A 16724-nucleotide genomic window follows, 5' to 3' on the forward strand; every position below is an offset into this window, starting at 1 on the left:
CTTCCTAGATCTCCTCACATTCCATGTCATCCGTGATTCTTCCCAAGTTATGTTCTACTATCTCATATTCTTGGGCTACAATCTCATCTACTGCCTTGCTAACCTTTGGTATAACAGTTTGAACTTTTCGGTGACCCTCATCATCGCTCTTGATTACCTTCACCACCGATTTTGTAATTTGTTTCTGTTTCTCGCTATCTTCCTTTTCCACTAACCCTTGAATATCTTCAACTGTTTGGATAGTCACCACCTCGCCTCTTGGTATAAGCATTTGCCTTAACCATAGTGGTGTAGTGCATCTCCCCAAATCTGGATTCGGTTCGACTAGCAAAGCATCACCAACAACCTCGGGCGCCTGGCTCATTTCCTCAATATCAATTGGTCTATCCTCTTCTTCACTAGTGACTGTCACATCATCTCCACATTGGTTCTCCGAGAGAGGGGAGTACTCGGTACTATTGTTGTAACCACTTGATTCCGAACCAGAGCTCACCTCTACCGCAGCCCCTTGTCCATTTGAATTATCCCTTTGGCCTCTAGCCTCAATTATGCTCTCCCTTGACGACGCCTGCATTTTGTCTCTTTGTTACCTTAGGATGGACTACACTTATATCTCCCAACTTCAATCCTAGGGTGGTCTAGCTTATTTCTGCCTCTCCAAGTGTCCTATCATGAAATCTATACTTATATCTCCCAACTTCAACCTATCAATAGAATGATGAAGTGGTGGATGATGAATGCAAGAACAAAATAAGAGAAACGAACCAAGCAAGAACAAGGAATAGAATCCACCTTTACCAATCTTCACCTCCGAAAATGAATAGAATTTTACCTTACATTTGCCTTTACCAATAACTAGGCCCTCTTCAAATTCGGATTAGATCTCGGAAATTTCAAGCCTCGTTGCAAATAATGATGCCCTAGCAAAATCAAAATTTTGACTTTTTTGAAATCGCCCACACATGCCAAAAATCAGACCTTAAATCATATAGCCTCTTCACCAAATAAAATTGCCCAAGCTAGAAAGAAGAAATCGCTGCCAAAGATGGAGAAATCAGACCCAACAAAAATCGCCCAAGCTGGAAAAAATCAGATCTGCTCCAAAATCGCCATAGGGCAAAACTTCGCCCAAGCAAGAAGGAGAAAATGCCACCAAGAAACGGAAAAATCTGCCCCAAAAAGAAATTGCCCAAGTCTGAAATTCGCCTCTAGAAGAAAATCACACATCCAAGGAGGAAAAAGGAATGAGAAAATAAGAGGGGAAGCCCCTCTTATACCAAACCTTTTGCCTCTCCAAGGGAGCCGACCTGCCTCGAAGGAAAACAAAATTAAATTAGCCCCTTAATTAATGGCTCAGATTTAAATGCAACATTGAAATTACCTAGCCCATAGTGAAATTGGCCCATTAAATTGTCAATTTTTATCAGAAATTGCAAAATAGAAACAAGGAGAGCCTAGGAGATGCCAAAAAATTCCATTTAACAACGGTTTGGTAATTAAAATATCATTAAAATCAAATCCAGCAAGCCAAAATTGATTTTCAATTCCAAATTACCAATTTTCTTTAATATTTCTAGAATCTTCTAGGCAAAATTTCAAGAAATTTAATGAGATTTTGCAATTTAATCCAATTTCAATTTTTTATTTTTATTTTTTTAAACACCAAATTGATCATTTTCTTGGCACTCGAAATTCAAATTTCAATTTCAATTTCACTATCAGAAATTTCCTTTTCACCAAAAAAATTCAAGATTTTCCAAAACAACTAAGTCTACCAAATTCATTTTGAAATGCTCAAGCTTATACAATTATACGAAATTTTCAAAAATCTAAGTGCAAAATTTGCAAATCTATCCTACCAGATATCGTTTTCACCATCGAAAAAATGTTGTCGTTGAATTTTGTTTGGCCTAAGGATAGAATTACATGTTCCAAAAAATCAATTGAAAAAAAAAATCAAATCACATCCCTCCTGGCCCGAAAGCGTCCTAGGTGTAAAATTTCAATTCAAAAATCTCTAGACCACTCCAAATTTGCTAAGGCAACCGAAAAAGGGGGTCCCCAAAAATTTTGGGGGGATAGTGTGAAAAACTCACAACAACACCATCATATTATTTTCTTATAATAAAATGATGCCACCTCACCAATATATTTACATGTATGTATACAAATATAAATCATAATAATTTTTGAATTATAACCTTCCAACTCTTTTTCCATCTTTTATTCTTCTTGTTTGAAACCGATTGAACACTTGGTGTTTTTATTTGACAAATATTCTTTAAGTTACAGAAGCCAAAGAGACTTTAAATTCTGGGTGAGATGAAAGGAGGAAGAGAATGCATTCCTGATTTCTTTATATGATTGCATTTTTCCTTGCTTATTTTGGCTTCCTCCACAACCGATTCTCTGATATAAATCAATTGAACTTCTGCAAGTCCATTGGAAGACCTTTTCATCTCACAGCAATGCCATCCCAATATAGTCAGCCGTATATGTTCTTTCCTTGTTGAGGTTTTAATTAGTATTTAAACACTGTGGTTACGTCTGCAAGCATTCGAAGAAGAACTGATACAAATCATTTAGCAAGACTTCAAACAATTCCGGATTTATATCAGGTCATGTGATAATCATTTCCAATTAATGTTATTCCAATATTTTTACAAATCGATTTCCATATCTGCAGCTGTAGATTATCCTCATTTATAACTAAATAACTCTAGGGAGTTGCTTACCAATAAGCATAGTGAAGTGTCCATAATATGGAATGATAAGTTATCTTTGCCAATAGCCCTTGGAATCGGATGGTATTAATTTCTACAAGTTTTGAAGAATATAATCTCTCGAATCACAGATTTTGAAAAGCTGGAAGTATATAATCAATCATGTTCCAAGCATAGTTGTATACTTCTTATCATTTCCTACTGGTTTCCAATTTCCATAACAGCTAAACTGTAGATACAATCATCAGATAGAACCTCTTGAGAAAGAGTTATTGAAGATGCAATAAAATCATGATTTAAATATACAATTTGGAAATCAAAATCAATGATATTTATGTTAGTTTTAAAGAGCATATTCTTTCAAGTCACAATTTGTGATAAGCTGGAAACATATAATATTCTTTTACTAGTTAAGGATCACCAGAAAGAGTGGGTTGCTCTGAGATTCAAACAACCAGGGCTCACCCGGTTGTATAGCCAAGGAAAAAGGTGAAGAGGTGAGATAGAATCTGCAATAACATGAAACAGAATCAGATATGACATAACAAATTTTAACATTTTTAAAAGGAATCATTTAATAGCTCATGCATAATCATGTTTATTGTATTCTCTTGTTGTCAAATCAAGTGGTGTGATTAGAAACCCGGATGCTCAGTGGATGACAAGGTGTTCCATGTCTATTCCGAGTAGGGAGGGTCTTTCTCGTTAGAGATTGTGTGGGGATAAGTTATGGTTCGAGATTGGGTGGTTAAGCCCCTGACAATGTTTCCCCTCTCCACAAATTGTCAAATGTGCAACAGACAAAGATAAGCTATGCATTCAAACGTTTATCGGAAACAAGTATTTTTACTTTTATAATGTATATGCAAGTAAAAGGTAAGATTAATTGAGTTGTATCATCGTTACAGTTATTTCTTTAAATGAAAGCAACTCTTATCATCAATATAATCGGCAACCAGTTAGCTCAATTGATCTTCCAACTGAATATGGAATATATCTGAGTGTATCTTCTAATTTTATGTTATTGCCACAGTTAGCAATGGGAAGAAAGAAATGATACAGTGGTATCTGATGCCCTAAATGATCCAATCGAATTTGATGCCCTAATTGATATGGTGGTATTTGATGCCCTAAATGATCCAATAATATTTGATGCCCTAAGTGATACAGTGGTATTTGATGCCATGTATTTGATGCCCTCATTGATACAGTGGTTAGTGATATCCTAACTAATATAGTGGTATTTAATGGTAATTGTCATTTGATTTGATATAGTCGCATTGGATGGTAGTCGTCATTTGATATTTAATATTGATAATTGTGGACTAACTTGGGTGTTTGCAGAAGCATCCCTAGATTGATTTTGGTCTCAAATCCCATGGTATGTAGATTTTAATTTCTATAGTAAATTCATTGATGATATTTTCAATTCTTAGTTATGAAATTTTGTTTAACTAATTTTAACTGTTAATCTCATTCATATGAACGTAACTAATTTAACTCTCTTCCTATGAAAATGAAGTAATAACTGTATTTATTTGATATAATAGTTGTTAACTAACACCAGGGAAAAAGTGGATGTTACAAGTTTGCACTTTATTTGAGCACATGTTCTCTCACACCTCTTTATCCCACACCTCTTTGTGTGTGATACACCTTTGCATTCTTATCCTCTTATTGTCGCACATACTTTCACGCACAATGGAGGATAATCCACCTTTGGTGGACATGTGCTTAGTTGTTGTGATTTTCACTTACATAACACATAGTTATCATGCATTGCATATATATTGAGGCATATCTACATTCTATTTCATCTAATTATCCAATTATTTGATTATCTATTATCGATCATCTATGAATCAAGTCATATGAGGATCATATCATGTCTCTTTTGTGCTATCAATTGAGCTTCTAGAGCTTGGCATTTTCATTCTTTGCCTTAGGCAAATTCTTACATGGTATCAGAGCTTGAGGCAAACTCTTACATGGTATCAAAGCTTAAGGAGTTTCATTGCATAGTCATTGGAGAAAATCTTTGTCTCACATTTTGGAGGGCCACAATTCAAATCTGGATTATTAACAACTATTGGGAGAGTCTAGAACACGATCTGACATCTTCATTGCATCTGGGTGGTCATCTCCATGAATTTTGACCATAAATTTTCCTAAATTTGGTAACATTTTCAATTTTTCAGTTTCCAGATCTGAAATTATTTTTCGCTAATAATTCAATTTGGGTTGTGCGAAATTTTGCATTTTTTGGAGCAAAATTTTAGATCGGAGTTCGTTGTTGTTTTGGGAGTGGACTTCACTGTTGCTTTGGTTTTATTAGCACGACCACATGCTTAAGTTCTGTGATTATTTGCCAAGCACCGGGCACATTCAAACCCTCACTTCTCCACTTGTTTTGTACATAGCCCAAACCACAGACTCGACAGTGAGTGAACAAGCACCCGATTCGAGCTCCCACATTCCTCTACGCAATCTCTATTTGAACCCATCAAACTTGCTCTAACTCACACTGCTCGCAGCATCTCGACATCACGATGACATCCAAATTACCCGATCTGTATTATAAGCCAAGAAAGGTGTTTGGTCACACACACATCCACACAATCTACACATGGGGCATCATTTTCATTTGGAAATCCAAGCCAATAGAGATCTTTTGTGGCATTGCATAGAGAGACTTGGTGAACCCCGATCGCACTCGACCCGATTGGAGGATTCAGCAAATTGGGCTTCTACGTCCAATTTGCAAAAAAAATGTCTCAATTTTGAACTTACCAAATACAGGCAAATTTATAGTCAAAATTCATGGAAATAGCCACCCAGACGCAATGGCAATGTTGAATCTTCCTCTAGACGCTCCCAATAGTTGTTGATACTCAAACTCTGAATTGTGGCCCTCTAAAATGTGAGACAAAGATGTTCTCCAATGGTATTCCAAGTTCAATCTTCAAAATTCAAATCCAAAAATCCAAGAACATAACCAAGGAAGTTTTATATGAGGAAATTTTAAAGTAGCATAATCATCAACGAAGGATTCCAATCCATTTTAAGAAGATAAATCTCAAGCTCATACATGGGAAGATGGAAATATTCAAGAAAATAGATTGCAAGGAAGCATTCAAAATTGGAATCAGGTTACAAAATGATGCATTCAAGAAAAGACCCAAGTTTACATAACACCCAATATGCTAACATGACATCCAACCATCTCTACTAGCTAATTAAGGTTCTTCAAGTCAAAGTCAACACATTTAAGGAAGGGAATCAAGAATAATCCATTGAGGGGAAAAGATGCATTTAATGCTTAGTGGGCATCATAGTAGGTATCCATTTCACCCCACTCTTCTACTAAATGAACATGTAATAATGGGCATGTATTATCCACTAAGATGGCAGCTTCTTCATGATTGGGTTGTGTGGACCACCTTTCATTAATGTTAAATCTTTTCTATACCCTAATCCTAATTAGAGTTGATGTGGCATGATTTGGGCCATCGGTTATTGTTTTCATCTGGGTCACTTGTTGTATTCAAGAACCTATATAAAGGCCTCACTTCTCATTTGTAAAGGGAAGATTTTTAAGATTGTTGCTATGAGATATTGAGACAATAAAGGTTTCATTGAAGTTTGGTGAATACTTGGTGTGTTTTAGTGCTTGCTTGTTCTCTTGATTCCCTCATTTAAATTTAGTTTACATAAATTGTGGTGATTGTGATAGAGAAGATGATGGTGTTTTAATGAGTTCCTTTGGTTCATACTTTTGACATTTTAGTGATTCTAAGTCATTGTGCAAAGTTAGCTTGAACCCCTTTCATGTGTATGCTTAACTTCTACCATTCACATACATTGTTCTCTATGATGGTGTATGTGGTGGAATGAAAATCTTTTGCATAACTTGGTGAAGCGGAGCTTGGTAATTGAGGAATTCATCCACCAAAGTACCATTGGCACTACCCTTAGGATTAGAATAAAGTCTTTGGACCCTAATCCCGTTCCGTTTCCGCATATTTCGTGAAAATACCAAAAAAATGTACTTCACTGCAAAAACTTTGATAGCTCCCACATCCAATATAACTTGAAATGAGTCTTAGCAAATACACATAAGGCCCCTTGTGATCATCAGCAAATCACGTCAACCAAAGAGCTTATCCACAATCAAGACCTGACATTGAAGGAACCTTGCAATCATCGTATGATCTTCTCGCAATCTTAGCATACACGAGACTTTGTTCAAGATTGTTTGGTGGGTCATAAAGCACATATACCATAAAGAAGCAAGTTAGTGAAAATGCTTTTAAACTTGATTTGCCACAGTTTTTGGGGCTGCATCCAATTTTGAATGTGGAATTGTTGTGACCATATTTTCCTCCATTATTGGATATTTCTCAAGTTGGTCAACACATTCATGCTACAGACTTTCATCCATCCTCTATACTCCATTACAGTATGACCTAGTCATGCTAAAAACTTTGATAAATCAGAAAATTCCTCTTTATCGGGTGGTTTGAGCTGGTCAGTTCTCTCATTAGGGAAAGTGATTCACCTAGGAACAAATTAATGCACAAATCCCTCGTCTATTGCAGAAGCTTAGTGCAATGGGGCCCATTGCAAAGGAATGGTCTAGAGTGTCCAGGGACATCAAGCTGAAATGAAGCAAGAAATTAAAATTCTCATATTTTTTCCGATTTTTTCTAGCTTCTAGTAAATAGCATTTTTTGATGTCTTATGGTCAAAATCTGAAGTTGAGACTTTCATCCTTTCACCAGTCCTTCAAATTGGGCAGCTGATGGCTCTCTATTTTAGGGACTAAAACTATCTATTTAGTTTTCCTAGTTTCCTTTCCTACAGTGCAGATGGTTTTGAATTTTGAGCACCAAGTAAAAAGTTATCTGCCCACCAAGTTGGGGTAAATAAATTCTAAGTTTTTGAAATTTCGTACAAATTTTGTTATTTTACTATAGCTAGATATTCAATTCAAATTCTTATAGCCATGGTATCTTTTGATGTTCTATAATTGTATATATTCTTACAAGATGGCTTTTGGATTACATACAACTGAACATAGGTATCACAGGCTTTTTACTCACACCAGATATTGCTGTTTCAGCCCATTTCTTAATTCAGATCAGAGATGCTTAGAGCATTGTATGCTTTGTTTCCAAACTGTAATTACAGTACGTGTATGAATTGTGAATAAGGCATATTGTTCAACTTTTAAGAGTTAACAGTCATAAGCCTGATATCAGTGTATTTTGTGCTGAAGCATTCAATAAAGGAGTCCTTTTTAAGCGTGGCTGGATTTTTTCCTCGAGTAGGAGGGTTTTCCCAGGGTATCTCTGTTGTCTGTGTACTTGTTTTATTTTTGTTCTCTGTTTTATGCAATTCTGGTTTTTTAATTAACACAACTAAGGGACTTTGTTACCAGACAAATGGAATAGGCATAATTGGATACACTAATCTGTGTCAGAATGCTTACTCTTCCACTAAAATTTTGAACTGTAGAGATTCTTTGATCAATTGGAGAAAAACTTGGAAGCTAGATTACAGCATCTAAGGGAAGCTCCAACTTATGAATTCTTATGAATGTACAGTTCTCTGTTGAAGGAATTTGAAAATACCTCATCTTGTGACAATCAAGTTGCAGATGCTTGAATAAGATCAAGAGCAGCATATATGAGCAATCATGCCACAAAAAGGTCAAATGCTCAAAGCAAGACTTGCCTACACAACTAGGAAAAGAATTTCATAAAAGAAACATGCTGGCAAGCCTCAAGAAAGGAAGACAGTTGAAAGGGGCCTATTGTTGAGAAGATTGTATAAACATTTACAAATGCATAACCTTACAAAGAACCAGGAGATGGACCGTGGACCTTAGCTACAGCAATTAAATCCTACAACAAAAAAATTGTAAAGAGCAGAATATTTCATTGATGTAACAAATGCTAGGAAAGATGCAGTCTCCACCTCATGATCAGCCACCTTGATTTGTAGTGAACGGAGAAAGGGGATAAAAGATGTAGACAAGGGGGACAAAGACAAATGGGAAAAAATAAGCCAATAAGACACTAATAACCAACCTCCACAAAAGAACAAAGTAAACTGAAACCAGTTGCATTATTGGAGCATAGCAGTACATAGCTAACCTCATAGCCAGCCCACATAAACAACATACATGAATCTCAACATTGAAAACTTGAAGGCCTACCATGCAGATTACCACCATGAATAAATGTCACCACTGAGGAACATGACGGCCTACTAAACACTAGAGAAAGGTTTTTGAACATCTATATCTGCTTTCCACCAAATGAAATGGAATAGCAATGAATCATCATGCTAAAGTCTCACCTTCCTCCATTTTCTTACTGGGGAAATATGACAGCATTTATCACTTTTTAACCATCACCTAATTCCTTATCAGCTCCATGTTCTTTTGACGATTCCTTCACTAGCAGGATTGTTTATGCATGTTCTAATCCTCAGTAATAGGAGCTTGACCACTTTAGGTTCACCTTTCTCAACTTTTCTACTTAATTGTTTCTCATATTAGGCTTTTTGCACCGTAGCACTTCCCTTTTGTGAATGACTGTACTTTCTGACTTTGATAAAATGTAATGTCCCTTGTTTGAAATAAGATTTAATAATAAATAATAACAAAATTAAAATATAAAAGAAAAAAATAATATATGAATTAAAATATAAAATAATGAAATTAAATATAACATAATTAAATTTAGTTAAGTTAATTAAGGGTCAAAGGGCATGAAAGAAAAAGTTGTGACTCCCTCAAACATGAAATATAAAAAGGGAGAACAAGACTTCATTCAGAGGAGGGAAGAGAAGAAGAAAGTAACATGGGAATTAAGGATTGATGGAAGAAGAAAGAAAGGGGGAGTAAATAAAGAAGTGACTTCCAAAGGTGGTAATTCCAAAAGGTTCTGGCTCTTTCAAAAGGAATAAATGATTAAGGGCTGTGACTCATCCAAAGAGTGGTAATTATAGAAGGTTGTGACCTTTGCAAAAGGCAGCCATGATGAAGAGGTATGACTCTTCCCTACATTGGAAGATATAAAGGGGAGAATGTTTCATTTGAAGGCATCGAAGGAAGAGAAGTTTGGAGAGTAATACATTATTCTCAAAGACAACAATGAAAAGTGATGACTAAATTATAATAAAAGGTGTACTGGAGATTGTGATTGTTGGGAAGATTGTTGGATTTTTAGAGAATGGAATTGTTACTCGTTGTGTTTGGCACTAATGTGCTGTCATTGGTGTCAACACATGTTTATCAGACAAAGTTCTTTTGTTGATTAGTACAGGGAGACATTTAGTGAAGATAGAATTCGTTGAATGTGAACTTGCGAACATTATAGAATGATGTATGGTGAGTCTACATGTTATGTTGGCATCACATGTTTGATTTGGAGAAGTTACAGAAGATTTGTTGAAGACTGGTTATTGATGGTATTCTTGAGAACTACTTCAGACAGTGGTTTGGTATTTTGTTCGGTGAGTTTTAGTGGAGCAGAACTTCCGTCTGCAGTTGAGAATACTTCATGGAGACATAAATTCATATCTATCTGCATATTTTTTTGAGGATTATTTGTTTGAAAGTCAGTTTGCTCACTGGACAGTGAAATGGAACTTATTTCTTGGCCGACTCAGCCAGGAAACGTGTTGCTTGAAACATAGCGATTATCTATTGGATGATAGCGTGTTGATTGATGTTGTAATGTATTATATATGTGTTCTAGCAGACACTTACGGAATCCCACTGGTTGATGCAAATTATTTTGTCATTATGTTCTCACGAAGGCACGGGTTACAGAGCTGAAACATGCTCGTGGAATTGTGGCAGATGCTAGGCGAGCTGGAAAATAGGCTGTTATTAGAAATCTTAGAGCAGTTGTTCGTGATTCTCCTCCTAGTGAATGGGAAGCAAGACAAACCTCCAAAACCGCATGACAGTTTGGACAATAGTCTGACAAGAGGAAGCCTCCATCTCTTCTTGTCAACTGTTGGAATGGTAATGGCTCTTTATGGTCATTACCTTGTCTCTTTCACGATGTGGTGGGGTCCACCGATATTTTGGCTATCACGGAGACCCACGAGAGTCCCATGCGCCCTCTTCCAGGTTACCTTGGATACCAGTGATTGTCAGTTTGCAGAGAGGAGATTCGTACTTCTGGTGGGTTCCGTGGGTCCGAGGGTGTTGCTTGTTTGATTAGGGATGATATTTTCAGCTACACATCAGTGGTTCATTCCAACGCCTTTATGTGGGTTCATATTGGTCATCAGAATCACCGACAGAGGGACATCTTTCTTGTAGTATGTTACTTTCAACCGACCACTTCTCCATATGTTATTCATGAGGCCGACGATGGGGATCCATTTTGCAATCTTCAAGAAAGTATCTCGCGGTTAGCAAAGTTGGGTGACATCATTATTCTTGGAGATTTCAATGCACGAAGTAGGAATCTCCAGACCGCTATACATGACCGGGCCTCTGACTCGATCTACACTTCTGAGATAGATCCAACCAGTCTGGGAGTTTAGCATACATCGGAAGATGCTCTTGGACCGCTCTCTTGTTACAATCGCCACCTCCTCTAGCTCTACGAGTCTTCTAGTTTGTTGATTCTGAACAATCTTTCATCCTTTCCTGGTCCTGACCTCTTTACTTGCTAGCCCATTGTGGTAGTGCGAGTGTTGTGGACTATGTCATCACCTCCTCTTCCTTCATTTCCTCCATTCATAGTGTCACCATTTCTCATCTCCCCTTTGTTGACCATGCTCTTCTTAGCATAGCTTTCTGTGTCTCTCCCCATTTGTCACCTTCTCCCCAGCCCCCCCGCATCTCGTCTGACATTGTCTGTACCCCTACTCACTTCTGCTACCCCAAGGGAGATGGTGAGCTCTTTTCCTACCATCTTAGAAGACTTCTAACACCTGCTAGTTTCAATGATTCGTATGAGGCCTCCGCCATGTTTGATTTACTTACTTTTGCTATTTGGGAGTCCGCTCTCCTTTCTATTCCTCACCGCTCTCCTCCCTCTCTCAAGTCTAAGCATCGGAATACATGTCCTATCAATCAATGGTTTGATGTTGATTGTAAAACTTTCCACCGCTTTGTTCGCTTTGCTTTTGAGACTCAATCTCCTACTTTCACCCACTTGCAATACTCTTACCTTCGTTTTCTACGCCAGAAGAAACGTTCTTTTGCCTCTTCTCAGTGCAGATCCCTTTGCTCCACACTTATTTAGAATCCCCAGATCTTTTGGCATACCCTTTTCCCTCGCTGTCCCCCCCTGCCCTCTATCCTTGACTTTCACTCTCTGACCTTCCACACCATTACACTCTATGACATTCTAGGACAGCCACCACTTCATTCCACTCCACCTCCTTATTGTCATCTGTTCACCTCCTCCAGTATTTATGAAGCCATTAGATCCATGAGATGTAGTAGAGCGATGGATGAGGAAGGTTTCCAGGCAGAACTTTTCAAACTTGGTGTTTCGGTCCTTGGATCCTACCTTCCTACACTCTTTAATAGAGTGGTTTGTACTGGGTTTCCTAAGTCCTAGTCATGACATGTGATTTACCCTATTCATAAGTCTGGGCCTACTTCCGACCCTGGTAACTACAAGACCATCATGATTGGGCATACTTTTGCCAAACTTTATGCCACTTCTCTAAACACTATGCTATCTAGAGAGCTTGACAAGAAAGGGTGTAGAGCAAGAGGTTAGGCCGGTTTTCAGGCGAACTACCAAACTATGGATCATGTCTTCATGTTATGAGCTATTATTGAGGAGGCTAGGCACCGCTCTGAGAAAGTCTAGTGTTGCTTTGTTGACTTTTGCAAAGCTTTTGATTCTATTCCTAGGATGGCTTTATTTTATAAACTTAGCGACATTGGGATCTCAGATATGTTGTTGACTGCTATTATGAGACTGTACAGGAAGGTGATTGGTCGATTCAAGACTGCTTTTCTGTTTAGATTCAGAAAACCATTGGGGTGAAGCAAGGTTGCCTACTTTCTCCCACCCTTTTCGGGTTATATATTGACAAGCTTGAGGATTTCCTTGTGAACTCCTCGCAACCTGGTGATGGGTGCTATTTTCATCAGGTTTTGATCTCCATTCTTCTTTTTGCTGATGATGTTGTTCTCTTGGCATCTTCTCTTGATAGTTTACAGAGACTCCTTGATGCTTTGGCTTCTTTTTGTGATCAGCATCAGCTTGTGGTCAATCTGACCAAGACTCGAGTTATGATCTTTAACTGTTTAAAGATCTCTCATCTTCATTTCTTCTTTCAATGGCAGGAGATTGAGATTACTTCTTCTTACATGTATCTTGGGGTGAAGTTCTTGAAACCCAACTTCAGCTTGAGACTGGCTATTCAGGCCAGAGTTAGCAAGGGCATGGGTTCTCTGGCCATGCTTGAGAGACAGTGCTTCAGACATCATTTTCAGGACATTTCGCCCAAGTTGTCCCTCTTGGACTCTTTGGTTCGACCAACTATTCTCTATGGTTCGGTGGTTTGGGGACCACCTCTTCTTGCTTCTAATTGGACCTCTACGGAGCGTGTTCAGTCGTTGCTTTTACAGCATATCATTAGATGTCACAAACTCACCCCCACAGCATTGTTTTGGCTGAGTTTGGAGCTCATCCTTTCAAACTTGTGACCATTTTTGACTTGATCTAGTTTCTCCACCGACTTCGAGGCTTTACGGATTCGGTTGTCGACCGACACAAATATTCTCATTTGGCATATTGTTCTTCTATTATGGTTATGAGATCCGACACTAGCACTAGATCTCGTTGTTGGTACACCCAGGCAACCTCTCTGTTGAGTTCGATCAGGATTGAGATTTATTGTCTTCCTCCTTATCAGTTCTCACTAGATGCTCCTGCTCACCTCCTTCCCTCACGTCAGGAGTTGAATGAGCATGTCAAACAGGATATCTACAAACAATACATTATCACTACCTGACGTAATCCTCCTGGCGAATTACATCTGAAGATGGCCTTTTATGTAGAGCATTTTCTTGAGATTCAGAATGGTATTATTGTCCGCACTGCTTATCTTTATCGGCGCTGGAGTCATGCTTTGAGATTCTCTTTGGGCTCCTTTAGAGTTGGCTCCCACCATCTTCGGGTCCAGACTGATCACCATATGGATCAAGCGGACCATATCTGTCAACTATGTACTCTAGCAAAGGTGGAGACTGAGACTCACTTTATATTTCCCTATCCTATCTACTATGAGATCAGAGGGAGATTTTATTGCCTTTTTAGAGATTGCTTTTCTCTTTCAGCATTCTTTAGCTATATCGACCAACGGTGCCTTGCACTTTACCTATGGGAGGTCACCTAGCTCCGTGAACATACCCTGCAATCACTTGTGCCTCAGGGCCATATTTTAGACCAGCTCATCACCGCCTTTTTCTCTCGCCTATCTCCACCTCGGGGCATGAAAAGGCCATCTAGTACCACTCACTCCAAATTGGTTTCACACTACACTAGTCTTTCTAGACAGCGACACTCATCCAATGGTTCTTGGCGAGGATCTAAGACTCTGGATCGTTCACAGTTATACCCTTTTGTGACTGATTTCTTTGTACCAAGGAAGGATCCTTAGTCCTTACCTTGGATTTTCTGGTCTTGTGTCTTGTTTTGTTTCTTCTCTGTCACCGTTTGGTGCCTCTGCTTTGGTCGGCTCTTTTGTTTGTATGCTCAATCCCATAAACCCTAGTGGTTTTTTGTTGGACATTAATATTATTATCTTATCTTATCTCATATTGAGCCAACCTAATAAGTGTTTGCAACTTGTACAAGAGAATGAATTCATTTCTGAATTCGGATTGTGCGTATGGAAGAGAGAATGTGAGTAAGTGTGAAATGATGCAAGTTTGGATCAATGGCGGAGATCAGAGTTGATTGAGAAGAGGGTTATTGCCCTCGTTTTAACAGAGCAATGAGCTTCAGGCAAGTGCTTGAATACATGTGCATTCCCCATTGTACCCTCTAACAAGATTTTATATGTGCTAGTACATCATCTTGTGGGTTTGATCCCCACCAGAGTTTTTGCCTTAAACAGGTTTTCCTTGAGAACAAAATTTTGGTGTTATGCATTATGGTATTATTTGCTTTGGATTGCATTTAAAGTTCCAGATCTGATAAGTTGTTGATGGTTTAATGTTTTGATTTGGTCACAACTGATACTCCCCCAAGTTGTGTGTTGTGCATTGTTATTCCTAACAAAGTGGTGACCCTTTCAATAATAAATTATAGAGTAGATTTCATTACAAGCAAGAAAAGGAGCAACAATAAAAGAGTATCATTTAGATTTTGAGAGCAGACTTAATATAAGAATTCCATTTGCTAGCGGAGATTGATCTAAGAAAACAACCTGATATGACAAAGCAGAATTCAGATATTTATGCAGCTTATCATATTCAAGTAAGAATGACATCTCTAACTACATGTTTGCTCCTATTTCATTTTGGATTTGTAAATTTAGGGCAAAGTCTAAGCTGATCTCAAAAGGGGATATGACATAAAGTTGTAAATATATTTTAGGCATTGAATGAAAAAACTACAGCAAATATCAAACATGTATTCCATTAAACGAAAAGTTTTATCAGATCTTAAGAGGAAATGGGCATGTATATCTAAAATGTCATGGCCTGCACAGATAACTATAAATGAGACACCCAACATTTAACAGAAGCATGATAGGGGAAAAAACATGCAAAACTCTCGAGGGAAATTTAGTTGATATTAAGCTTCTGAGCTCTGATCCCATAAATTTTTAAACTATCATTCACTAACCATTACTATCTTGATTTCTAAATTGTCATTTCCTCTACAAATAACTTCTGCAATTATCTATTTGCTCTTATTCCCAAAAAAACTCTTCCATCATAGTTTTGTATGTAAAAGATTGTTGATTATTTGGTCTTTGGTGCCTAGCAATTAAGCTCCCAGTCATGAATGATATAAATGATCTAAAGTTTCCTTCAGAAGAAATGATTGTGCGTGCTTGATAAGTCTACGCCACTGGCCATTGGTTCTATTCATCAACAAATTTGGACTAGTTTGACCTACTGTAATTTTTAGCTCCAGTTTCATTAGTTTTGAAAGAATTGTAATTTAAATTTCTTATTGTGTATGAATATTTAACCTAATCTTAAGCTTTTGCAAGCTGCAGTATATCTATACAGTTATCATATGAGAAATCCTCCATCCACAGGCATCACAGCACAAATTGACGCATTAGTATTACAGTGTTTGTCCCACCACGAGCCAAAAAGTCAAAAATTTGTAAATTGATACTTGTAATGTTTTTGCAATCAACAATCTTAAAACAAGTGATAAGAGGAGGAGAAGAGTTCCGAGTAAAAGAATCTGCACTCACCCGGTCGGACATAAGTTGTAAGACTTTGTTCAGAACCCGAAGACGATGTGTTGCATAAGTACTATTCCCTGGAAGCTCCTTCATACGCCTTATTTCTGAATTAACTACTACCTTCTTCTCTGCATCTCCCATTTGCTTACATTGTTCACTTATTCGAGAATGGCCATTAATACCCTCCTTGATAAGATTCATGGATCTCTGAGGTCCAACATTGCTTTGTGGTTCCATGATTTCCAGGATCACTTGAAATAACTGCAAATAAAAGCCCAAAACAAGGAATGGGTGAAGTGCACGGCCCCGTCTACCCCAGTGGCTAACTAGCCGACTGGATTAGTTATATTGGAAATATTTATTACTTATATTGAAATTTTTATTTAAATTAAAGAAGGGAAAAGCATATTAATGTAATTTTTAAATTAATTATAAATTTTTTCCTTTTGTTTAGTTAGTCACTGCTGGTGCATAATTCTAAAGGAGGTGTTTTAAATTTGAACTGCTTTTTTAGGCCTATATCTAGTATAATGTATCCTCCAATTCAGAAATATAAAAAGTAAGAAGGTTTTG

At 37.6% G+C, this 16724-nt stretch overlaps 1 protein-coding gene across 4 annotated transcripts in view; it reads right to left on the reverse strand.

The window, feature by feature from the left end:
• LOC149546229 (uncharacterized) overlaps positions 1 to 16492 on the reverse strand; it is a 37785-nt gene extending 21293 nt beyond the window's left edge. For 2 of the 4 annotated variants that reach the window (XM_089791070.1, XM_089791068.1), the window contains exons 1-2: positions 16161 to 16492; positions 3189 to 3232 (exon numbers count right to left, since the gene is read on the reverse strand). In XM_089791070.1, coding sequence (XP_089647196.1) covers positions 3189 to 3232; positions 16161 to 16388 — 272 coding nt within the window. In that variant the 5' untranslated portion in view covers positions 16389 to 16492. The remainder of the gene's footprint in view (positions 1 to 3188; positions 3233 to 16160) is intronic. The other 2 variants (XM_089791067.1, XM_089791066.1) reach the window with 2 other exon arrangements.
• Positions 16493 to 16724: the final 232 nt, after the last annotated feature.

The sequence above is a fragment of the Cupressus sempervirens genome, chromosome 7 (genome assembly GCF_028749045.1).
Source record: "Cupressus sempervirens isolate cs-2001-9-10 chromosome 7, ASM2874904v1, whole genome shotgun sequence".
Lineage (NCBI taxonomy): Eukaryota > Viridiplantae > Streptophyta > Pinopsida > Cupressales > Cupressaceae > Cupressus > Cupressus sempervirens.